The sequence below is a fragment of the Falco biarmicus genome, chromosome 2 (genome assembly GCF_023638135.1).
Source record: "Falco biarmicus isolate bFalBia1 chromosome 2, bFalBia1.pri, whole genome shotgun sequence".
Taxonomy (NCBI): domain Eukaryota; kingdom Metazoa; phylum Chordata; class Aves; order Falconiformes; family Falconidae; genus Falco; species Falco biarmicus.
In genome coordinates, this window is record NC_079289.1 from 92,090,593 (window position 1) to 92,117,155 (window position 26,563).

The following is a 26,563-nucleotide window of genomic DNA, read 5'->3' on the forward strand; positions in this document are numbered from 1 at the left end:
CCAATTCTTGGGGCATCTTCTCTCTGTCCTTAAATTGTTTTTTCCTAATTGAATGCACTGCTACTACCAACTCCCTTTTGATGTGATGTCTTAAACACAGACCAGTTGGGGAGCCAAAATTAGGAATACAGGATTTGGTTTAATTTCATGTAACTTCATGTGTTTATATCAGTTGTCCAGACCCTTTCATGGTAGTCCGTGGAGGTCTACTGACCGACTTGAGGGTATGAGTGCTCTGACCAGATACCAAGCAACATCTGCTTTACAAAGAGATGAATAGCTCTCTTGACTCTATTGGTTTGATTGACTAGATTTCCAGTATCTACCGTGGGAGCCTCGATACCCATCTCATTTCAGCATGTGAGCTAATTCCCCACCTAAAGTGCCGTTTGTTGCAAGTAAGATGGAACAATCTCCTTACTTGAGCCCTTCATGGTGTTCAGAAGGAAATGTTCAGGTGCACTTTGTACTAACCAAGAAATGCTGGCTAGATCCTATGGTCTGCCACACAAGGGATCTCACTCAAAAGTCCAGATGTCATAGAATCATTTAGGTTGGAAAAGACGCTTAAGGTTATATAGTCCAACTGTAAACCTAACACTGCGAAGTCTGCCTCTAAACCATGTTGCTAATCACCACGTCTACGTGTCTGGTGCTGAGCAAATGCCCCACCTGCAGTTTTCTGAAAGAGGTCCTGTTTCTGCAGTGCTTATGTCTGCTAGCATTTGCAAGGTGCCTGCCAAGGCAATGCTGCATGTCAACGTTGAGCCTCCAGCTGGTACGTCTTTGACCTGGATTTGGACGAGTGGACACAATGTGAAACTCATCAATCTAGCCCAAAAAGCGTATCCATGGAGAATATTAGATCTTCATTGTTGCACAGTTAGAGCATTGTTGCATATCTCTTGTAAAGTGGCAAAAGGTGGACAAGAACATGTAAATATTCTGTTGGTCTTTTTTTAACCTTGCTCTGACCCCCCTTGTACACTAATACAGAGCGTGCTAGCGTGATGAGCGCACATGCCACACACATGAGTGTGGCACATGCGTCATCAGGCTTTAAAATAGAGTGTGGCGGCTTTATGCCATCATAGTTGAGTTGTGGAGGGTCTTTGAAGGGCAGGCATGCGCTCGCTTATGCTGGGCTGTGCTCTGTGGACCAAGCTTTCAAGGTACTTGTTTTGAAACTTTAGTTTTAAGAATGATAAATCCACTTGATACCTTCATAAATGTGCATGCAGGTAGGGTTGGGGATTTTTCTCAATAAGCAAGAAATTACTTGTGTACCAGAAGCCTTAAAGCTTAATAACGGGACTTTTAGGGGTTTCCTTGCCATAAGTAAACTCCAGAAAGAAGGACCTCCTTGTTTTGTGTCACAGTGACACACCCTTGGTCTGCGAGATGCCAGACTAGGACAAAATGTTGCCTAGCTTCAGTTCTTAAGCAAAGAAAGATGGGAACTCTGTTGATGAGGATGTGGTGGAAAGGATGATATTGAAACAATGCAGAAAATGTGAACATTTTGAGACAGCTGTGGTCTAAGGAACATTAGTAATCCCAGGAGCTTGGGGAGGCCGAACACAGGCTGACACAGGGATGCGATGTGTCTGTTACCAGTGCTTCACTGGAAACACATGTGTCTTAACAGTGAAAACTAACGTTTTACCTGGAGAATAGTGCTCCCTTCCTGATATTTCATTAGATTGTGCCCTGCAGTCTGCTCTTTTGATTTTCCCCTCTTAGTTTGAAAGTATCCTAATAATTTCAGTACCAGGATATTATGCTATTATTCTAGGAGTAGTGCTAAATATTTTAGCTATTAGTAATTTTTCTTCCCAAACATGAAGAAATGTTTCAGATGGTTCAACAACAGAATGGATTCTCCTAGCAGGGCTGCAATACCAGGATTTTAACAACTGTGGAAAATATGTTTTCCGCACTAAAATTGGGGGATTTGCTTGTGTGTGTAGGACTGCCCCACAGTATGCTGAGTTGCAAACTTCAGTGTTAAGGGTTTGTGGTGTAGCCTAAGAGAAATGCAAGTTTAAATGAGAGGATGGGGAAGCATCGGGGAAAAAAAGTGAAAGATGAGTGAAAAAAGCAAACTGCACAAATTAATGCCATTAATGTCATGATGGCAGGCTGGCTGCATTTGGGAAGGCAGGAATCAATCCCAGCCAGAGAACAAGATCTTTGACTGAGACCTTCAGCATATTTTTACAAACTTGAGCACAAAAAGAAACTAAAACATTTGGCGCCAGGATATTATGCAATGTTGTTTTATGCTGTTTTCATTGTCTAAGATTCTTCATGAGGGCTGTTAATGAGTTGCTTATTGTTGTCAGATCACTGTCCTGAGGTGCCTCTGTGCAAGTGAAGGGGCATGGACAATCACTCTCTATAGTGCTCAGTGGCCACTTCTGAGCCACTCAGTTTCCCCTGAAAGCTTTCACATGCAAGAAGTGTGTGAAGCTGCTCTTTGAGCCCCTGTGGGTCAAACCCTTAGAGGGATATGTCTGCAGGGTGGTGTAAGAATGCCAGTGCTCTGGGGCAGCTGAGCAGAAAATGGGTAGAAATGGTTAAAAAAGTTGGCACTGATCAGGAGACATATTGGCATATCAATGTTACAGCAGATAGGAGCATGGGTGGTAGGAAAGCCTAAGTCACACACGTTACTTCAGGCCCATGACATGCAGAAATGGGCGCCTTTGCTGCTCTCCTTCCCCTCCCCTTCCCGCCCAGCTGGGTTTGCTGCTGCTCTTCCCCGTCACCTGCTGTGCCCGGGCAGGAGCAGGGAGGCCACGCTGCCTTGCATGCTCTGCATGAGTGGGATTTGATGTAGAGTCTCCCCTGGCCCTTGCTTCTCAGCTGCCTTCAGCCCAAGGAAGTGTTACCCTCCCAGCACGCAGTGCTCACCTTTCTTCCTGCTCTCACTAAGCCGACTGGCCCAAGAGCCTTATCTTTGAAGCCCACACCTTCCTTTTCGCTGTCTGTCATCTGCCTATGGCCAAGGGCTGCAGCTGAGCTTCTCGCTTTCATTCTCTGGCTGGCTGCTTGCTAACTTTAATAAAGGTGCGATGCTAACAGGCCTGGAGGTGGCTTTTATCTCTGCTTCCACTGCCTGCTTTCATCTCTGTGTTTTCCACCTTTTCCTTGTGCTCCTAATTGTCTGCTGCTCACCTGACTGCTTGTCTGTTCTCTCAGCCTAAAAACTGCCTAATCCAGGTGAGTTCTCTGGCCGAGAAGCTGCTCACGCTTCCTTTGCATTCATTTCTGTTGCTAACAGCTGGCCCCATGTGCCAAAGCCTTAGCCATGCACCCCTGGCTGCAGGGCTGTGCCTTGGGCAGCGTAGGGGAACGGGACCGGCTGCCCCACGGAGGAAAGCTCCAGGCTGGAACATCTGAGCTCTCCCACCCCCGAGGCTGCCACGAACCGTGGCCTTCACCCGAGACGCACAGCCCTGCTCCCCTCCTTGGATTCGGGGTCTGGCTCCCTGTGAAGCCCCTGCCTGACGGGGGGAAGAGAGCAGAGGGGAAGGTAACTCACCCCTGCAACCCTCTCCCCTCTCACCCGCCCCCTAATAAAAGCCCAAGACAAAGTCCAAGCCAAAGGAAGCTTGGAGCCAAGGGGTGCCCTGAGGGTCTGCACTGCTCCTTCCTCTCCACCTTGCATATACTCAGCATTGTCAAACATTGTCCTCCTACCATTACGGCTTAATGACTTTCCCTTCAACTTCACAGGAGGTATTAATGTCTGCATTAACAGCCGCCAGAAATGGAAGCTCCATATATCACGAGCGCAGCTACACGTCCTTCTCCTCATACAGAAGTTTCAGAAGCAGTTAAAATGTAGCCCTGTAGAAAATTAATGGCCCAATATACAAAATCTGTAATTGCTGCTAGAGGTGAGGAGGTGGAAATGCTCAGTCTTGGTATAATTAAGTACCTTGTTCTGTGGCCACTTCTCCCGTGTGTCAGTGGGATGTAGGATTTGTGCTTCACACACGAGGATGGTGGGAGGCAAATGGTCCCTACTTAGTGTTGTTTGCCCAGCAGTTAAGCCTCAGGAGAGGTGCCAGTGTGTGGCTTCTCTTCCCGTGCGCAGCCTTGAAGGCTGGGGTCGCAGGAAAGCGTAGCAGGGGTGGGAGCAGGAGCTGCCCTAAGCCTTCCTGGAAAGGTGCCGATCAGAATTTTCCCCCCTGCCATTGCCGTTTAAGTAATGGGAAAGCCAGGCACTGGGTGGGTGACCTAGTCTGCTCTGCCCGTCCGTTTCTAGTGGGGTGGCTCCAGCCTGTGTTGCCTTGTGGCAGTGGGGATGGTGGTGGTGACCAGCAGTACCAGGGAGCTTGGCCGTTCTGGAGAGAGCCCCGTAAAGCTGGGGATGTAAAGGAGGTCGCTAGGGTATTTGGAGCCTGCTCTGGTTTTCCTCAGCCCTGTTTCAGAGCGGGGAGGTTGCAGTTACTCTTGTGACGGTCTGGAGGAAGATGCAGCCACAGAGGCTGCTGGTCTGGTCTGCCTTTATAACCGGTACCAGTTGGCTTTAAGCTGAATGAGTTGCCTGTAGGCATCGGGTGTTTTGACAGTGCTTGTACGGGTTTATAATGGCATAAAGCTGATTTAGCCTAATTTGTTGTCAGGGTTTCTGGGGCTTGCGGTCTAAATGCAGTTAAACCAGACCACTGCGTGCAGAGCCGGGCAGGAGGTAGCCTGGGTATTGAAGGTAACCTGGGAGCACGGATAGCTCCCAGTAAAGGCCTGCAAAGGAGAGGAGGGAAAACCTCGGCACCTGCAGCCAGTGTCCCCAAGAGGTGCTGGCTGCTCTGCCTGCCACAGGTGCCCTGCGCTGGCAGGAGGGGTGCGCCTTTGGCTGGACGCCCTCCCTCCGCCTGCTGAGGATGCTGCAGGGGACGATGCTTGCACAAAGACGGCGGGGACTGGGGCTGTAACCCCAGTTACAGATGTAACCACCAGTGTGAGAAACATACTTTTAAAATAAATAAAAAAATAAAGCAATCCCAGCTTCTTTTGAACTTGTTCTGTCAACTGCAAAATAAAAACGTCAGCAGCTAATGCTGTGACCTCCTCCTTTTCAAATAATCTGGTGAAGCCCTGGGGAAAACTACATTTTCAGAAGGTTTTTTGACACTGGAACAGGCCCAGCTGAAACAGAGTGGAGCAGTGACAACTGGGACGGCCATCCCAAGGGATGCTGAAATCCTGAGCTTCTGCACTGCAATAACCAGAAGATGACACATTTCATCAACACAGTTTCTTGGAAGGAGCAAAACAAAGTAGCAGAGTATTTTTAATTAAGAAAAAAAAATATTTAAAAAAATACAGTCAGATGACTAAACATTAATGAATCCATCAACACTTTACGCGCTTCTGAACATTGTCAGTTCTGCCAGCTTTGGGAAAAAATAAAAGGCTTTAAAAATACTTAAAAGCAAGAGTTTGACAGAATTCGATGCAACGCTTACGTGAAAGCCCTCCATTTTCACATTAGGCAAGAGGGCAGTGATCCTTCAGCCCAGGAAAAGAGAAACAGCATGCCTTTCCTAACCTAATGCAGATGCATTTTCTGAATAGTGAATTGGTGTGTCTGCTGGCGTCAAAAGTTTCAACAGATTTCAGCACGATACCTGTGCCTGAAGGTGTGATTAGACTTCTAACCCTGAAGCCACTTCTCTGGGCAATTTCTCATTGCACGAACAACCGCAAAAACCTTCCCAAAACTATCCAAGAAGAGTCTTGGAAGTAGCTTGGCTGCAGATGGGTAAAGGAAGGCACAGTTAGTGTGCGATGGCATCCAGCTGATGGGCTTACAATGGTTTTTTTTTATTTAGACAGTACTGGTGCGGTGCTGGGAACATGTCATTTGAAATATAACGAAAAAGTTTTTCTATGTAACAGGTATAGCCAAAAAAACCCACAGCGCCCACTGAAAATTATTCTGCTCTCACGTTGGTCCTTCCATCAGGACAGGTTTTTACAAGTGAGATGTGAACTTAAAAGCCAGCAGACAAAGTAATGCGTCTCCAGCTCCTTTCCATACACAAGTGCAAAACCATGACCTACCAGAACTTTTATTTTAATTGTACATTCACATTTCTCCATTGACGTGGGCGGCTTGTACACTGCCAAGTGATAAAGTTACACAGTTCTGCTCTTTCCTGTGCATTGATTTCAGCCATCAAAGAAACTTAGAAAACTAACAATAAACAACTTTTCCATATATCTGTAGTCAGGCTGGGAAAAATTATGCGACTTTTCCTTCCCCTCCTGCCCCCCGCCAGCCAAATTCCCCTGGCTTTTACACTTTTCTCTTTTAAATGACTGATAACATTACTTAATTAAGATGGTTTCCTATGGGTCTCTTGCAATGAAGGTGTGCACTGGGCTGTACCGCTCGCTTGCTCTTGCTTCTCCAGAAGCTCATTTGGGTGCATCGTTAGGGGCTGTTGTGACGTTCTCTCCGACACTGCTGCGGGACAATATAATTTTTCTTAGCCTGCTATTTTTTCTTAACATTTTAGGTTCATCACAAGTCAGTTGCGGTGCTTTACAGTTTACAGACTTTTTGCCAAGCCTTTTCTGTACACTGAAAGCAATTCAGAAATGACAAAAAATGCCGCAACCAATTAGCACGTACAAACATTTATTTTGAAATTTCCATTCTGACTGTTATGAAGAATTACATCATCAAAGCACTTTATGGCAGTGAAAATAGCTCTTACCCCTCTGACTCATCCATTACTCCATTAAAGCTGCAAAATGTGCAATCTGCTTGAAAAATAGGTTGCTTTTTATTCAGTTTCCCATGAAAAGTCAAAATTTGATAACAAAAATACCAAAAGGAAAAAAAACACAAAACCAACCCAGCTTATAGGGACTCTACATCCGATCCTCTCCCCCTTCCCCCAAAAATAACTTACAAAGATAGTTTAAAGTTTTAAATGAGTTTAAAACCAAGTGCATCTTTTTTATTATTTTTTCTTCTTCTTCTTCTCATAATAATCTTAAAATTCTAAAAACCCATAATTTACTTTCTTGGAAAAAAGGCAGCGAGCCGTTGCTTCTTGATTGGAAGAATATGTATCTCCGGCGAGTTCATTTTCTTTAGCTTTACGCTCCTGTTTTTGACGGGTTTCCTGAGGGCCTCAGCGCTGTCCCGGGGCTCGGGCGGGCTCTTCACGTCGTAGCACTGCAGCACCGAGTCCTGGGGCAGGTCCCTTTTGAAGGAAAAGTTTTTGGTGGAGACCCCTGACAGGCCCTTGATCTTGCCGCAGAAGATGGTGGGCACGGCGTCCTTGACGGAGACGATGACTTTGGCTGTCTGCGAGGTGCTGACGATCTCGATGTTGTTGCCGGCCTTGGGCTCGCAGCCCGCCCTGCCCGCCTGCTCCACCAGCCACTTCTGCGGCTGCCGCAGCAGCTCGGCCGGCCCGCCGCCTGCCACCCTGCCCTCCGCCTTGCCCAGCGCCTCCTGGGGCTTGCAGGGGGAGAAGGGGGCGGCTGGGCCTGGGGACAGCTTGTCCGGCACAGGGTGAGCGCCGGCCTCGGCAGAGGTGGCAGGGCCAGGGCCGGCTGTCTCCCCGTGGGGTCCCCCCGGCTTGCGGCAGGAGGCCAGGGACAGGTCCAGGGCCCCGTCCTCAGCTGGTGGGGCAGCCTCGCCAGCCCGGGGTGCAGGTGGCCCTTTCATGGAGAGGTCCAGCGCCTCGTTCTCGCCGCTCATCTTGATGACGGTGTGACGGCTCAGCTGGGGAAACTCCCGTGGGTGGAGGAGGTCGAAGGGCTTGGTCTCCTCCTTCTCCAGGGGGGTCTGGGTGCCCTTGCAGGAGTTGGGGGTGAAAAGCGGCGGCTTGGGCGGGTCGGGGGCTGCCTTGGCCTCAGCGCCGTGGGGCACGGGGATGGGCACGGGGATGGGGATGGGGACAGGGACGGGCAGGGGCACTATGACGGGGTAGGGCACCAGCAGCGTGGCGGGGGGCACCAGCGGGGAGAGGGGCGAGCTGAAGGCCTGGGGTGGGAGGGCAGCATAGTCAGGGGGCGGCTGGCAGGGGGCAGAGCCCAGGGCACCCTGTGAGGGAAACAGGTCCTGGAGGACGGCAGCGAACCCCGGCGTCTGAAAGACAGGGGGCAGGACGGGCTCCTGGGCTTGGCCAGAGGGCTTGGGGTCCAGGAGCTGGGGCTGCCCGACGGGGGCGGCAGCACCGGGGAAGAGGCCGGTGTGCAGCGGGCTGGCGGGGCACGTGGCCCCCGGGGGCAGCACCAGGGGTGAGTTCAGGTGCTGGAAGACATGCTGCTCCAGGAGGACAGGCAGTGGAACGGGACCCTGGGTGGTCATGACATAGGGGGTGGTGGCATTGGTGGCCGGCATCTGCGGGGCGGCGCTGCCAGCGACCTGCAGGTGGATGGGCAGGACGACAGGGCTGTCACCCAGGCAGATGGGCTGCAGCACGGTGGCCGCCACCTTCAGGGCAACCCCGCTCTGCGACTCGGCTGGCGGCGTCAGGATGGAGGGCGCGGGGACTGTCACCAGAGGGGAGAGGGCCTTCTTCATCAGGTCGGCTGAGTTGATGTTCCAGGCCTCTGCCGTGATCAGCTGGGCCACCCCATTCTCCAGCTTGTTGTTGGCCATCGCTGAGGGCGAGCTGGTAACATCCATGGGCAGGTTTGGGGCGTCCTTGTACAGCTCCTCCATGTCGCAGGGCTTCTCCGGCTCTGCCAGCGCTGTCTCTACATTGCCGTCAGCGGGACCCGCGGCGGCTCCAGGCTGCCAGGAGCATCAGCACCAACATAATTTGGCCTGCAAGCCAGAAACATATTTTAGGCACAGCATAAATCTCCTCCTTAAAATAATATTTGCAATTGCCTTTAAAGACCCCACCACCAAAGAAAAGTCGTTAAACATTTCCACGCTTCAGGGTAATGGCTCCACAGTACAGTGTACTGTATATACAGAGATGCTGGATATACATACAACCGTGAGTGTTGTACGAAGAGTTTTGAGGAACTTATATTTAGCCGTAAACACAGATAATTTAAAAGGAATCGAGGACTGCCTACAGCCAACCCCCACCCACCCTGGTACGCAGCCTGCAACAGGGACTCAGGCCATCCATTTCACGTTTTTAAACAAAGCTTCATGTAATGACACTGCATGGCAGAGCCAAGCAACAGTGCACTGTTTTAACTCCACAAAAGCCCCCAAAACAAACATTTCTAAAAATATCGCGGTTAAGAAATATTCAGCCATGGGCAAAGGGTACTTGATACCCCTACAATACTCATCCCTTTTTCATCCTGGTGGGACTTACTAAAGGCAAGCAGGCGACCACTGCACAGTGAGTACAGCACCTCTGAAACTGCTGTGGGCAGGGTGAGAAAGAAACGTGGCCAGGCAATGGCAAAGCAAAAAAACCCAAACCAAACACCCTGCCACAGTGATAGACAGACACAGTAACATGAACCAGGCACCTGACTCATTAAAGAAGACATTAAAGATAACAAAAAATCAAAGCTTCTTCAAATTTATTTTGACAGCCCAACCCTTCATATCAACCAAGCAAATGGCAATTAGAAAAGGGCAGCGATGGTTTCCATTCATGATCGCAGTGAAATTTGCAGCTTATTTCCTAAAAAGATTAACAGCCCCTTACCCCTGAAAAAAAAAAAAAAGCAGCTCATTAATGGTGCTCGACACCCATTTATTTAGAAGGATAATTTCCTTCCTGAGAGCTGCCGCTGGCAGACTTTGGCTGGGGGCTGGCCGCTCCACCTGGCACTGCCCATGCCTCTCCCAAAGTGTGTGGTGTATCCTGCCGTGGTAATAATCACCATGGAAACTTGTCCAGTTTCAACTCTGTTACCATGGGAAAGCACCAACAACCCCCAAATTTACATTTTTCACCTGCATACAGCCGAATCCTGCTCCCTATGAGCAAAATGTGTGCCACTGCTGCTGCCCGGCTGGCCTGGCTGGTGGGAGTGCGGCGCGTCCCCACGTCCCACAGGCATGCCGGCATTGGGACGATACGGAGGGCAATGCCACTGAAACTAGATGGCTGAGGAGTCCCAGCCTGGGGATGTATCTGTGTCTGAGAGCACGCAAAGACCTCCGCCAGCTCTGGCACTTACAGAAATGATTTAGTTGCATAAGTGTTTGTAGGACCAACAAAAACCTGCAAAAGGGATGGGAGGAAAAGGGGAAAAAACCCAAACACTACAAAGGCTAAAAAACAGCCAAGGCAGGGAAGCGGGAAATCTCCCAAGTCTCTCCTGAGAATTGTAAATCCTTGGATTTGGCAGAGAGATGCTACAGCAAGCACAAGACTACAGAAATGCCACAAGTTAATAGCGGAGACTGCTTGGGTAAAACACTAATAATTTAACAGGCGCATCGGAGTTCTTAAAAAGGATTTTTAAAAGTAAACAGATGAGTCATTTCTTTTCTCCTCCTGCTGCTGGCTTAAGAAGAATAATTCTGGATTTTTCTCAACTTATGAAATGTTCTGCAAAAAACATTCACAAATACAGGGTTGAGGGGTTTTTTTTTGTTTGTTTCCTTTCCCAGCCTCAGCTGAGACAGACTACAGGCAGGCAGAGATGCCCAAGCACCAAAAACCAGGAGCAAATATCAAATCCCTTATTCAGAAAATGACAAGTACTGGTACCAAAAAAATTGGGTCTGTCTTATGTTGGAAAAAAACCTACAACCAGAAGAGCAAAGAGCAATTGTTTCTAAAAATAAAGACAATGAGGAGACTGCTCCGCAGATTCAAGCTAAAAAAAAAAACAAAACCAAAAAAAGATTATGTTTTTTCTGTTAAGGAATTAAAAAGCCACTTCTACTGCTCTTATATAACCTCTCCCTCCCTCTTTTTAAAATGACCATTTTAAACCCCTGTGTTCTCTGCTGTACACCAGCATCTTTGCTCCTCCAGAGGCTGCAGCACAGCCGAGTATTTTGCACAGGACACTGACTCTTCCCGACATTTCTGTTTGCTTGAGAAGCGTGAGATTGTGGTGTTTTCATAGAGAATTAATGGTCTGGCTGGGACAGGAAATGACCCCCTGTTCCCCTGGCAAACTCATTTAACATTGAGAAATAGAAAAATTAAGATGAAAATTATGCTGCGTAAGAGACTTGAGGGATTAGCATGCTGTACAAACCCATGGAGAGAACGACAGATCACTGCTGAAGATGAAAGTATAAAACATAGTAAAATCCCCCATTGCTGCTTTAAAAGGCAACAGGGCTGGAGGCAGAGGAAATAGCTAGATGAAGGGAAGAAGAGCTCATCTATCGCCATTAGACACCTTGACGAAATGCCTGTGCCCTTGGCTGGGCTGTTTTTTTAAAGCATAGTCAAACATTTTTTTTCCCACACTGAATCCTCTATGTTTCTGGGATGTATTGTTGAGCTCATGGTCCTACATTGCCTCCAGGAGAGCTCCACTGTGCAAGGGGAAGGAGGTCAGAAGGGTGAGGTACAGCCCTTGGACTCAGGTTTATGGATTTGGGGTGGGGTTTTTCCTCCCTCACCTTTCCTATGTGGAAATGTACCCTCCCATATTTCCCATGCACCTGCTTCTTGAATGAAAAAAAAACCCAACATACAAATATACACACACACACACATACATTTCTCCTTAAAAATATTTCATGATCCTGCCTGCAGCCTGCAGCTTGGTGGTAGCTGGCTGCCAGGTACAGCGGAGTCCCAGAGCAACTGCCTCCTATGCCCTGTAAAGCAATTTTCCGTTTCACCCGAGAGGCAACGCCAGGGCTGCCTAACATGAATTACACTAAACATCTATTATCAAGGTCAGTAAGCAGACAGAGTGAAAAGGTTCCAAGTCCCCAAGCCTCAAAAGAAGAAACATTTGAATATCTGGGATCAAGAGACAGGATGAAGTTGTCCAAAGAGGTGTTTTGTTGTTCCTGGACTCCTTTTTTATACTACGTACACCAAGTATGTGGTACAAAACCGTTAAGTCAACATGGAGATGACCTAAACTAAAGTAAATTTTCAGTGTTGGTATTAACAGCGATAGCTATACTATAGTTCTCCTTTTATAAAAATCAACCTGAAGTATGTGCTGGATTTGAGGTTTTTGTTGGGTTTTTTTGAAGATTGCTGCTTCATTGCACATAAATTATTCAGAGTTACACAGTTTTTAAAACAAGTTTCATGTACCTAACATACACAAATGAAGGTAATATAATTCACTGAGCTTGCCTTAAGTTTCCTTTATCTACCACACCTCAGTGCTGGAAAATCAATTAATTTCCCTTTCCCTACTTATCTATTTAATATTTAATTTGCTGTTTGTTTTAATTGAAAAGAAGCTTGCAACACTGAAATAAGCCCTACTGTAAATAAACCGGGCTTTCTCACCAGGGTGCTGATATGAGTTAAGTTCATGGCACTATGCAATGATGTGTGTAACTGTACAGGAAATGGTATGTTAGCTATACAGAAATGCCAATGAAAGGGGTGGTGATAACTCTAGCTATTTTTTTTATCTCCTGCTGATGGCCGTGCAACAGACTTTTCTCAGGGCTGTTGCGTGCCTTCCTGTGGGATCGCGGCACTGTACCGTGTTCAGCTATCCCCACGCTCTGCTCGCTTGTCCGTGCCACAGCTTGTACCTCGCTATCTACACAGAATTCAAATTATGCTCTGCACACTATGGGAAGGGACTCAGAAGCTCCCTTTGTGGGACACCCTGCTCAGTATCTCCTGGAAAAAAAAGGTTTTCCCTTTTCCCTTCTTTCTAAATACAGTATGAAACACAAACCAAAATTAGACATCTTGACTTAATGGAACAGCTTGGGGACAAAACTATGGATAGATTTGTGCCTCAGTGTTTTGCCAGAACTCACTGCTTGCTGTCACCGATCCTCCTGCTCAAAGCCACTTGTTTGATTTTTGCTCTGCAGAAGCCCATTGACAAGGGCCACGGTGAGAGCATCCCAGTCGGGAGGGCCCGCCACCCCTTCGGAGAGCAGCAAGCCTGCCGAGCACCACCGGCAGCACGCACCCAATCGGGGCACCACGCTGGGGACCAGGCGGGCTGGTCCTGCCACCACATGGCAGCACGCCCCATCACCCTCAATGCACCATGAAACCATGCACCCAACCTGCGTCCTACTGAGACATGGGTTGCTGAAGGAGCTCGGGGTTGGGCCTGCCTGTCCTCAGCAGTCTCAGCAGCCGAAGCCCGACCCGTCTTTCTGCATCTTTCTGCAGTAGATATGCAAGTGGGCAGCAAGGACACATACTGACACAGACCAACCCACTATAAATCATCGTCCATCCTACAAAATGTTTGTATAGTTCAAGCCACACACAAATAAACGTTTTACCATATTGTTATTGGTGTTTTGTTGCTAGAAGAGAAAAGATGTATTTGAATGAAGTGAGCTTTCATTCACCAAATACGTGGAGCTATTACTGCACAAGTAATGTACAGGTGGGCTCTCTCATAGACACAAAGCACAGATGATTTCAGCAGCGTTTGCCTCTCACATTTTCCACTGATTCACATATTCAGGCACCTTGGACTGACAATCTTGGCCATCCTGCATACCCTTTTAGTAGTGTAATCCTCCAGCACCAAAGGGCAAAGAAGTAACCAACTCAAAGCTAATGGTGAACTAGCCTTCTCCCCTGTGTTTCGCCATTCGTGGCGCTGCGTTTGATAGACCACACACACCTTGGCAGGTGCAGAGGCACCAGGAGGGCTGGTGGGCTCTGTCCCCTCTCTGCTCGCAGGAGGGCTGACAGTGACCCCCTCCAAGGTATGAGGCAGGCAGAGCAGAGGAGACCCACAGGACGTTTATTAAGGCAACCAGCCCTTCACTCTCCTGCCGGCTCACAGTCGGACCCCAAATGCAGTCTCATCTGTGGCTTGAACCCCCACCAAAGGGGAACCACTGGGGATGCACTGCTCTGACCCCTCCAAGAGGCACTGAGAAAACATCCCAGTTTAAGCCTGCAACTCTCCCCTTGTTCCCTTGACTCAAATACCCAGCAACTCCCTGTTAAAATTTCGGAGGCACCATTCAAAAGTGACCCAGGGCAAGGTGAGAAAGACATTGGAAAGATGGGCAGGATTCACTCTGGTTCCAGACAGAGAGAGGAGAGAGGGCTGCAGCGGGGTATCCTCGCCAGTATGAAAGCTACACCCGCAGCCTTTGCTCCCCAGCCCTCCACCAACGTCCCCTGCTCACCATGCACCTACATGCTGCCCCACATTACTTCTCATTCTATGAGAGCTATGCCATGGAGGGTGAGCTGGGTGCTGCGAGGAGAGTTAAAATAAAGAGCATCTCCACAGACAACGTCAGAAGATGCCGGAGGAATAATAAGGTTCCAACACAGCTCATGCAACAGGCACTATTTTATTTTCCACCACTGCATTATGGAACCTTCTGGGAGGCAAACCTATTTGTGTCAAGGCTCCCATCCAGACTGTTAAGCCCTGGGGGAACAAGGGGGGAAGGGAAATCATTACAGCAGCGCAAAATGGCACATTATAGATGGGACACTATATGTATACATTGCTTTGGCACACAGCATGATCGCCCGCAAATGCAGCAGCTTGACTGGCTGATCGTACTCTGGTCTTTTAAACAGTTCAGTTGAGAAATACCATGGCCGTCTGCCTATTGCACAGGCTAATCGCCTGCAAAGAGCCACGTTAGAGTCATATATTTGCTAACTATATTGCTGTTGTCAACAGCTTGTAGTTAGCAATCCATTCCTGGGAGGAGAGAACTCACTTTCTTCTCATTTAAAAACAAATCAGACCAATTGGAAAAAAAAAAAAAAATCCTGTCATGGGCCTGAAACCAGTGTCTTTACTCCCAAGGGCAATATATACAAGACAGACGATACATGCTGTGGAAGGAATAGAGCATTTGCCTGACAAATTTCAACCTGTAGTGAATTTTTATACCCAGTTTGAAAGCCTCACGAAAAAACCCTACATTTGCAGCAGAAACTGCGACATACCCCAAGTGTAAGGGAGATAGCACAAGCCTCCGTACTGATTTTTCCCTTCCTCTGTTCCATTCACCAACTATCCCACTAAGGGTATCACACTTAAATGACAGTCTCCTACTTTCAAAAGGACCACTGCTCATGCGATATAGAGTATTACATATCAGCAGGTGCTATAAAAACAGGGCTACTTTGAAATTATTTGAGGCTGATCTTGCTATTGCCAAATACTCAAATTTCTCATATTTGCAGCACATCCCAGTTCCTGGGGTCTCTAAACTGGCACGCTTGGAGGAACTTTGCAGCAAGTTTCCAAAAATAAAAACTTTTGAACAGTGGTTTATTTTTTTTCCTTGGCATAGTACAGAACTGCCTGAACAGCAGCATTTTCCTTAGCCTGCAGTAAGCTGCACATACACTCTGAGGTGGACACAGTGCATGGAAATCTGATGTATTACACCTGACATGTGAAGGACAAATATAAATTTGCCAGCCGTAATTACTGCTGAGTCATGTCCCGCCCAGTTCAGTGACGTCCCTTCAACGCAGCAGGCTCTTCTGACTCAGTGCCACTCTTGCGCTCCAAAATTACGTTTGAACGGGGAGGACAAGTTACCGCTTTTGTGACTGCAGAAGTATCTGTTTAAATCAGCTTCCCCTCAATGCTGCTGGCCGCATGCAGGTGTCTCCTCTCAAAGTGTGATGTAGTCCCTTAGGATGGGGATGTGGGCAGCTGCAGCGCTGTGTTGGGGTGGGCGTGTCAGTGGTCCAGCAATCACATCCCCACCCTGAGCATGTGGAGAGGTGCTGCTTGTGTGGCCCTGGGGGAGCATCTTCTTACCAGCAGCTTCCCAAAAGTCAAACTGGAGGGCTGCTCGCTCCAGGGAAAGCCCTGCTGCACTCCCCTCCCCACCTCTCAGCCCCATAAAGCACCTCTGCCTGCTCAAAATCACTGAATCACAGGCTGAGGCTGAAAGGAACCCCTGGAGGTCATCTCGTCCAGCTGCCCTGATCAAGAAGGGCCACCTACAGCCGGTTTCCTGGACCATGGCCAGACAGCTTTTGAGTGTCTCCAAGGATGGAGACTCCACAGCCTCCCTGGGCAACCTGTGCCAGGGTTCGGTCACGTTCACAGTGAAAAAGTGTTTCCTGATGGGAATTCAGTAGGAATGTCCTGTGTTTCAGTTTGTGCCCATTGTCTCTGGTCACCACTGAGAAGAGTCTGGCTCTTGCCCTCAGGTATTTCTGTACATTAGTGAGATGCTCCCAAGGCTTCTCTTGTCCAGGCTGAACAGTCCCAGCTCTCTCAACCTTTCCTCGCAGGAGAGATGCGCCAGTCCCTTCATTATCTTTGTGGCTCTTTGTTGGACTTTCTTCAGTATGGCTGTGCCTGTCATACTGGGGAGCCCGGCGCTGGACCCAGCGCTCCCAAGTGTGGCCTCACCAGTGCTGAGCAGAGCGCAAGGATCACCTCCACCAGCCTGCTGGCAACGCTCCTGCTCATGCAGTCCAGGGTACCGTGAGGCTTTTTTGTGGCAAGGCCACATTGCTGGCTCATGTTCAACTTGGTGTCCTCTAGGACGTGCCAGGGCCTTTCCTGCCAAGCTGCTTTCCAACTGGGTGCTGCCAGCACATACTGGTGCCTGGGTTTGTTCCTCCCCAGGTGCAGGGCTTTGCATTTCCCCTTGTTGAACTTCCTAAGGTTCCTGTCTGCCCATTCTCCTGGGTGTCAAGGTCATTCTGGGTGGCAGCATGACCCTCTGATGTATCAGCCCCTCCTGCCGGTCTGGTGTCATCTGCAGACTTGCTGAGGATGCTCTGCCCACTACTACATCATTAATGAAGATGCTGAACAGGACTGAACCCAGTACTGCCCCCCGGGGTGCTGTGCTAGTGACTGGCCTCCAGCTAGGCTTTGTGCCATTGGTCATCATCCTCTGGGCCTGGCCATTCAGCCGGTTTTCTACGCAAGCGTCTGCTTCTCCAGCCCATCCATCAGCAGCTTGTCTGTGAGTATCTTATGGGAGACGCTGTCAAAGGCCTTCCTGAAGTCCATGTAAACAATATCCACTGCTCTCCTCTCATCCATGAGGCTTGCTTCTCATACAGTTGGTCAGCTTCCCATGGGGAAGGCAAACTAGCAGTGGCTTGAGAGTCTAAGAAAGTCTAAATTAAAATGATATCAGAGAAAAATTTGACTTACTCCGGGGATCCCTCTTGCATCAGAGCTCCTGAGATTTACTATACCTTGACTTCCATGGTTTTCACACATGTGGTGCACCCACATGTTTACTTTCAGAGCGAGATTGTAGGAAGAATGCAGAGTCACGCTATCATTAAAAGACCTCGTAGGCTTGAAAAGTAAAGTGCATGATTTTCCTATGGGAAAAAATATTTTAAACAATTTTTCCTGTCATTAAATATCCCATTTAACTGATTATTTAGTATCATTTTCAATCAAAACATTATATTCGCCAGCAAAGCAAAGAAAAATGAGCTGTTTCGAGAACACAGAGCTAAACAAAACAAACAAGAGAGCCATTACTTTACAGTAAATTCTAAAAATCATGCATTTTGTTTTCCCAGCAATCGATACACCAATGATAACAAGAGGAAAAGGAGACCAATTAAACATAATTGCCAGCCCCACTTCCCCCAAAACCTGAAACAAAAAGCACTCACTGTCAGCCTGATAAAATATTTGCTCCTTTCCCAGTCAAGAGCTTTATTAAACAGACCTTAAAGCATCTCAGTTCTTACAAAGGATTTCCAAGTTTGATATCAGTGAAACGACTTCAAAGCCTCATTAGTTCCCCGGCGGAGGTTTGTTCTCTGCTCAGAGACACTTGGCTTGCTATTTTGTCTTGACCCTCTGAACTGATCCCGGGCTCAGATATTTTTATTACATTCATTTGATCTTTTCCGACATCCAGATGAGAACTGGTATTGGTGTGGCAAAGGCCGCCATCCATTGCTCGTCTCCTCTTGCCTACATGGATCTGTCTCACGCCTGGTTACAAGGGACAGGGACTCCTCATGGACCAGTTACCAAGTTTCAGCCAACAGCTTAGTGAGGTAAAGTTTAAAATCAGTTTTTAAACTGCTACAGCACTTTTTCAGGTGGAACATCTGACTTTGCCCCATTACACCAATGTGGTTTCAACCACTTTGGCTGTCTCCCGGCTAGCATGCAGGAGAAGCACACCAGAGTACCCCTCGAGGGGTAAACCAGCTTCACCAGCTCAAAACCCATAAACAAAGTGAGGTGCCACTGGCACCACATGCCCCCTGAGAGCCCCGGTCCCTCAGGCGTGCTGCAAACCCTTCCCCACCCCCTCCTTTCAGTCCGCCAGCTCTAGTCAAAAACCACTTTTCCTCGGTGCAGACAAGGCCAGAATAGGGCTAGCCTCAGCACCGTTGAGGGGACTCCTCTTAAGCTTGTCTTGCTTTCTAGAACTTCTTGAGACAGAGAGGAAGAAGCAGCAACCAGTTTTATTGTATTTTAAAGCCATGGGGTTAGAATAGCAAATCCTGATGCTTCTGTAACTCATCTTAAATGAACTGAAAGCCAAATTTTCACATAACCTCTCATTGTCCTAACATAGTCTGGCTTAAATAAATAAATAATGAGAAGAGCAAAACCAAGTAAAAAAAAAGGAACCTTCCAGCTCACAGATCCTTTTTGGTGAGGTACAAATCCTATCTAAGGCCACAGGTAAGGACATGCAGGTGATTCACCACACGCACATGTGCCACCCAGCTTGCCATGGCGGGCCAAAAAGGGCAAACCCCTACTCCTGCCTGTACTCAGTGGCACAGATATTGTCCCAAATGACAAGATTTAGGGATGGCCCAAAATGCTGGGGACCAAAACCAGACTCGTCAACTTCTCTTCTCTTGTGGGACAGGGTCTCACTTGGGAGCACAGGCAGATACAAAGGTGCAGGAGCATTGGGGTGCTGCTTGGGGAGCAAAAAGGTAGAGGAGTCTTCCTTGGTGCAAAATGGGGTTATTTAATACTTCATTCTTTCCCACTGGCACAAGTAATCAAATGCTTCTGCAGCTCGCCACCTCAAGATCAAGTTTTATGTTCACAGCTTCAGATTTATTAGACTGATTCTCCTTCTCTCAAACCCCATCACTTTGATAAACCAAGCCAAACATGTCATCAGCTACATGACAGCACTAATCCTCAGCAGAAAGCATGCCCTATTCTTGCACCACCTTATCTAAAAATGTGTGGATGGAAAAAACTTCCAAGCAAAAATAGCCCCTTGTTTTCATCCTTGCAAAATTTGTAAGCAGCTGCAAGGATTTTGTTTAAAAGAGCCAGAAAAATGTAGTACTCCCGTGATCTGACGGAAAAGGCAGCATTTTTTCTTTGAATTTCACATCCTTTTACATGCTCGCTTTCATCACAGCCTCTGTACCAAGTGTTTCCTGGTTTGACTTTGAGGGGCAGAGAGATGACCTCCTCTCTGTTGTGCCATGATGCGCGAGTTGTCAGCTTTCTGACTGAATAGAGGATAATGCCAGCATAAGGTGCAGCACGATTGTGCTGATGGATGTAGTGTGAAGACCTCACAACTTTTCAGCAGGTTTTCACCCACAAAGACCAATTTTGCCTTCCTAGAAGACCCCATTCTGAACTGTGAAGTACAGATGCCTCTGACCTCAAGTAATATATATCTGTAAATGACAGAAAATATTGAAAATCTTGTTGCATTTCAGTGCCACTGAGGTTACTGCTGTCCAGTTAACTGGTCTAGATTACCTGTAACATCTACAAATGCCCCACATGCACATCTGCAAGTACTTCTTCTCTAGTGCCTTTTGCCTCATCCATTTGGCTGTGACATCTGCTGGGCAGCGATCATTTTGGCACACGATTAGCACAAAGAATAGGCCTCATCTGGGACTCCGGTTACCGCTACAATCTAGATTATCCATCACTCTTGAGGATGAGAGGGCACAGGCACACACACTCACCGAGGTGGCACAAGGCTGCCTTCCCTAGCTCCTGGACACTACTTTGTGGTTGTGTTCCTCCAGTGTACCTTTTCCTCCCTCTTCATCATGTTTCTCTGCTGCCGGAGCACTTACAGTTTGCCTAAGTGTGAATGTTAATGTATGAATTTTAATAGTTTGATGGCATATGAACAGAAACCTTCCAGCCAGTTCAAAGGAGTCTTCTCCAGCCAGGTACCCTGACTCCAACCGATACACTGCTCGCACTGCGTGGAGGTAAGACTATTCCAAACTCTACACAAAAAAGTAAGAATGCTTTTTGTCATCATGGATCCAGACTCTGACCACTCAGAACAAAAGGGCTGTATTTCAGGAAATGCAGGCAGGGCAACCAGTGCTGCAAAAATAGTGCTGCTATTGCAGGTAAAAGTAAATATTATTTTCCTGATACTACGAACCAGTCAACATGAACTTATTTCGCAGACGTGTATTGCAAGAGGAAACAAGGTCAGGCCTACCCATACTTTTCCATCAAACCTTTGGAGAGCACATACATCATGATGAATGCAGTATACCAAATTTTGTTATTATCACCTCCCCTATCTTAATGATGGCCGCATGGTTCCAGAAGAGGAGTGCACTGCCATAGGATACAGAGCGCCTGACATATTTACTGCAGCATTTTTCACCAGCAATTTCCGCTGTGCTGCGTGCTATTATGTGTTCAGAAAAACTTAGGGAAACTGCAGGATGCAGAACGACAATTACATCTTTCCCAGATGAGACTACTACGTTAATGGATCGGCATCATCCATCACCATAGATTGCAAGTCCTCTGGGGAACGTCACCAGGCCACTCCAATAAATCTGACTGGGAGATTTCATATTTGGCTGTGCAGCTCAGCCTTCGGAAGCAGTTTAGCAACACACTCTGCAGCGTGACTACGGCTCAGGTCTCCTGCTGAGGTGATGTTGCTCTACAGCCGTGAAGCTCTGGATGTAGAAGGACCTGCACACCAACATGGAAGGGCACACAGGGCTACAGCCTGGTATTAATTCCCCACACGGCTGGCTCTTCAAATAACTGAATTTCGGTACGCAGATCATAGACTGCAAAGGAAGAAGGCTGACTGTGCAGCTTCATTGCTTTACCAACAACAACAAAGAAAAGGAAATAAAAAATAAAGAAGAACAAAACTAACAGATAAAAAGAAATACCTGCCAGCAGACTGGTGTGGCTCTGAAGGACATTTTTTTGCTGTCAATCTTCTTGATTCTTCAGGCCACCTCAGCAGGTAGAGCAGACTGTCTGCCATGAAAATGTAAGGTGACGCTCTATTAGTGAAGAACATACTTCTCACAGGCTCTTCCTTCAGGAAAACCAAACAAATAAAATCCTCTATGGCTGTACCATGTCCTAGCTTATCCTTGTAATAACAGGAGAATAGGACCTGAGGCTGTCTCTCCTCATCTCTCGTGCTAATGCAAATACAGGAGCAGCGTAAGAGCAGGCGGAGGGGAAGGTCAGTCCCAACAAAGCCCTTTTGAGAGGCAGCAGCGAGCGAGTGGGTCCGAGGGCACTTTTGTCTCTCCCACTTTGCGTATATTCTGTTTCAGGCAATGATATATTTTCCTGATACACCATTCGCGTAGCTGGAGCTAAGTATTTCCTGGTGCAGTACTGGGGGTAAGGATCTGCCACAGCATTGTTACTCCCAGGCTTAACTGTTTCGAGTCCTTTCTTCCATTAGGCACCAGCTTTCACCACCCAACCCACACTACCCCACACCTGCCCAACGCCACAGACGACATGCGTGATCCTCCTCCCTCGCCCCAGGTACCCAATGCAAGGAAGGGCATCAACACCAACATCTGTCCCCACCAGGATGGGGCCACCACCATACATGCCCCTGAAATGGGGACAGCCTTGGGGTGCTGCCCACGCCTATCGAACCCTCCCCATGCCCATGCACCAGTCCTTAAGCTCCTTGTTCCCAGGGTGACCAACCCCTCCCGCTGTCTCAGTATGGGTGCACTGGGTTTGGCCAGAGGCGTGGGGATGGAGACCGACAGCTTGAACTACTGCAGCTCCTGCAGCAGCGAGTACCTGATAGTAACCAGAAGGGAGCACAATGGAGTTTGGGAGATTAGCAAAACAAGGAGGAAGTAGTTTTAACTACATAATGATTTCAGGGAATAAAAACTGCCTATAGCCTGTATAAGTCGTGAAAAACAGCACACGCTTGTCTTGCCTCAGGCAAATCCATATGTCGGTAGACTAGCTCAGCTACAAAAATTACACCCTTTCTCGCAGATAGAAACAGCAAGAGCACCCAAGAAGTACAAAATATTCAGTATTTTCTTGGCGGGGTGTTAGAGAAAACAACCATGCTCATTTAAGAGCTTGCTGTTGGCAAAGTGGGAGGGCAAATGCCCCCAGCCCTTGCCTCCTGAAAAAGCTCTGCACCATCCCTCCAGCGGGGCAGTCAACATCAAGTCTCTGCACTTGCCCCTGCTCAGGGGACTAAGCCATTGCTGGACAGAGGGGCTGCTGCACCTTTCAGCTCCTCCTGCATGCAGAACGTGGGTCTGCCCCACACTACCCCAAGAACCTCTATGGCTCCAGCTGGGCTGTCCTGCCCATGCACTCCACGTGCAGCTGGGAGGTCTGCGAGGTGCCAAAGCAGTGCATGCCAGGCCACTGGGTTCCCGGGGGCCACCGCTGGCCAGTCTTTGCCCGGGATGGCAGATGAGGGAAATCAGAGGAGTCTGTAATAGAAGAGGCACATCAGAAACAAGCTGCACTGCAACAGGGGTTGCAAAAGAAGCCCAGAGAGCTAAGGCACCAACCAAGAAAAACCTCTGTTTTTACCACATGTTGGCAGATGTGCGCATATGCCAAACTGCTGGCCAAGCTGGGTAAACATCTGAATAGCACAAGCCAAATCCAAGCGGTCCCCTGGTAGGCACAAATCCTTTGCGACCCCAAATGAATCTTCCCCAAAAAAGTGTCATGATCTGCAGTTTGAGAAACCAGAGAGCTGCTGGCCACAGCTGCACTGGCAGGGTGGCCACCAGGACAGGCAAGTGTGACCACAAACCAGGAGCTGAGCTCTCTGCCAAGATGTGCTCCACACCAAAAGGGTGCCAGAGCTGCCCAAAACTCAGCATCCATAATTTTTACAGTGAGGAGGATGGGACAGGCTGCAATGACCAACCTGCATTTCGTTGGCTGCCTTGTACAACTAAAAGGGCCACCTCCATGTTGTGCATTTCCCAGAGGACACTTCACACAGGTTAACTCCAGTAATTTCAAGGGGTGGCAGCCAGCTCGGGTGGGTACAGCCCTTGCCTCTGTTCAGGCAAGGGCTCTTGGCTGGACCCCACTGGCAAAATCAGCGCTGGTGCCCATGGCTTCACAGAGTACGTGAGAGTGGGTCAGCACACACCCATCTCGCCATCCCCGGGTGTCCTCCATGTCCAGTGAAAAGGCTCCTGCAGCATGTTGCAAAAGCATGAAAAATCAATAAGACTCCATTGGCTTTTTGTCTGACATTAGCAATTTTACAGCTTAATGCTAACCAGAGTAAGCAGCAGACCATGCTGCTACCAAAAATTAATTAAAGGTGGGGTGGATCTCTGAAGATCCCAAAGTCACCCAGTATGTTGAACACCTAGTAAATCCTGTACTATCCTTACAGTGATCAAGGATGATTCGGCCCCTGCTCTGGGATGAAGCTTTCACCAGGACCCAGCCACCAGCACAAGCTGGCAGAGGCCAAGGGGCAGGAAGAGGAGCAGCCTGGGGGTGGTGGGCACCCCCAACCCCCCATGGTGCTGGTGGCACCAAAGCCACCAATGCGCAGCAGCAGCAGCACCGGGCATAGTGTCACAGGGCACTGGCAATGGGGTGCTGGAGGCCGGCTGTTTGGGTTTAGTTGTCTAAACAGGCACTGAGGGATCAGGTCCCTTTGCACCTCTGGCGCTAATTAAAGGTTGCTTATTATCGATTGTTCCTGATAGCGTATATTTCTTCTATGTGTAAACACAGCTGATGCTGATGTCTAAAAAAGCCCACAAAACCAAAAGGCGTGGAAAGGTCCACATTTGAGCAAGTTATGGGGTGCAAGGGACACCCTGCAGCCCATGCTGCCAGCACCCAGCTCCCCCCGGCCGGCAGCCACAGGCACTTGCAGCCACTTGTGCCAGGCTGAGCACTGCGCTCCATCCATTTCTTCCATGCCGGTCGTGACTTGGGCAATAGCTACCAAGAAGAGAAGGTTTGGCTGAAGGACTCGCTCTCAGAGCAGCAGTAGTTACGTATAATCAGAGCTTAATGAAGTATTGGAGCAAGTGCACTCCAACAGCAGTGTGAAGTCCTTACCAGAGCATCCTGGGCAGCGCTCGTACACACACACACACAGACACAAAATGTGCATCTGGAACAATGGGCAGTGTCCCCTTAACCACAATTTTGGGGGTTCTGGAAAGGGTTTACCTAAATATAGTTACACAAGGCCCTTTGGCAATGTCTATGTCTTTCATACGGCCAGTGGAGGACAGGGCTCTCCTCCAGGCCTTGGCTTCAGGTAGGCCCTGGGGACTGAGTGGGTTTGGCTGGGACAGGAGCTCAGCCTTTACATTAAAAAGCCACCAAAGCTGCAAACTCAGGTGCTGAGGAGAATTGAAATGCAACCTTCTCCTGGTTACCTGCATGCTCCTGACTCTGTGGGGCTGCATTACAATGCATTCTTAAATACAGTTATCCCCTCTTTTCCAAAAGGCCTTGTTATGCTGCAAAAGGACATACACAAAAGGAAAAAGTTATTTTTTCATAGGCCTCTTTGTAACTTTCAAGCTTCTGACTCCAAATTACGTACTTTTTTTCACACAGATTTGCACATATAATCTAAAAAAAATAAACTGGTCTTTGAATCTGCTTTTAATGATATGATGCTACCTGCTACACTCATAAATTTATAGAATTATTTTAGTCTTTCTCTTGCTGTGTCCTACAAAGGCAACATACCGTAGTTTCAGTAGTCGCATTTTCAAACGTGTTTATCTGGGTCACTGCTACTTACAGCATAAGAAGATTTAGTGAAGCCAGTTTAGCATCAGTCTAGTGCAAAGGAGAAGAATTCTTTAATTAAAACCAAAAGAATTACATTGTTTGGAAGGTAAAAATCTCAACATTATCAATTAAAGTCTTTGGACTGATTCAAGAAAAAAAAAAAAAAGACCTCTGGGCAATTTAATTCAAAAGGCTCTCAGTGTTTTGGGGCTTTTTGGCTCGTCACAAATTATTTCATGTAATTGGCAATTTCAGGTATAGAAAAGAGAACCACGAGCGTTGCAACATCAGGATTTTCCTGAATGGTATGATGTAAAATTACAAATGATGGAAGAACGTGATTCCTGATCATGGTGGTCTATCTGACGTACATGGAACAGTGCCAGTGTGCATGTCGGTTTGCCCTGAGAGGCTGCACTTCTTTGCCATGTAGTGGCCAACATGGAAGATGGGGGGAAAAGTTGAAGGCACTGCTCCCAGACCCTTCCACTAAGATACAAATACTCTGCAGACAGAAGAAAGCAGGGGGACACATTCAGAGGCCAGGAGAGGCACCTAACATAGTCTCTGTGTGTCTCCAATGGTCCTAGCTTTCCACTGACTTGGAAAATGCCAGAAGAAAGGAAGATGTTGTTCAGGAAAGGCGAAGCTGCCACTCGCATGGGAAATGATGTGGGAGGCTGCACGGCCACCGCGAGATAAAAGTCTGAGCACGCCTGTGTGATGCGAGAACATCCCTCTCAGCATCACGCTGCCCGTCGGGTGACAGGGAAGTGACTCAGAAGATGAGCACACTTCAAAGGTTCATGGAAGGCTGGTTTATTTTAGCTGAAGCCCATCTGTGGTGGAGCAGGAGGACTGCAAGCAGAAAGCATCCGCACCGCATCCTGCGGCCGCTGCTGGAGCAGTTCATCCCCCAGGAACAAAAGCCTTTCTCTTCTTTTCCCTTTCTTCTAGTCGATGGAGGAGGGCAGGCGAGGAAATAGCTGTCATTGCCGCTGCCGAACCGCAGCCAGCGGAGACCTGGCACGGCAGTGGAGCAGGATGAGGTGCCCAGTGCCTGGCCCAACGTGCCCCATGCTCTCTATGACAGAACAACTGTCCATCCATCAGTAGGGTGTTGGTGTGACGGACGCTTTAGGTTACAGCAGCCGCATCACCGTGACCTGCAGTTATTTATTCCCCATATCCAAACAGCAGAAACACGGGGAGGAAAGGGACAAGTGTGTAGTCGGTAGTCTGATCCTGTTATCGATTCAATGCTAACAGAGGGAAATAACTAACTGTAAACTATTTCCCGTGTCAGAAACAGGGAGGAAGGATGATGGATTTTCTTCGGATTATTGGGGGCAAAAAAAAGGAAAGTCATAAATTCTCAAAGCCCCAAAGTTTTTACTTAGTTTTTTTCAAATGCAGCAGATTTTTTCCAGTTTTTGGAGGGTTGCTTTTTTGTTTTTTTCAGTTCCCTCAATCTATTCCTTGCTGACAGGCAGCACACCAGCTATTC

At 48.1% G+C, this 26,563-nt stretch overlaps 1 protein-coding gene across 3 annotated transcripts in view; it reads right to left on the reverse strand.

Moving 5' to 3' along the window:
• Positions 1–6,070: 6,070 nt before the first annotated feature.
• Positions 6,071–26,563, reverse strand: part of RAI2 (retinoic acid induced 2) — a 47,124-nt gene continuing 26,631 nt past the window's right edge. For 2 of the 3 annotated variants that reach the window (XM_056329350.1, XM_056329348.1), the window contains one exon: positions 6,071–8,809. In XM_056329350.1, coding sequence (XP_056185325.1) covers positions 7,043–8,704 — 1,662 coding nt within the window. In that variant the 5' untranslated portion in view covers positions 8,705–8,809 and the 3' untranslated portion in view covers positions 6,071–7,042. Of the gene's footprint in view, positions 8,810–21,200; positions 21,309–26,563 lie in introns of those variants that run through there. The other variant, XM_056329351.1, reaches the window with a different exon arrangement.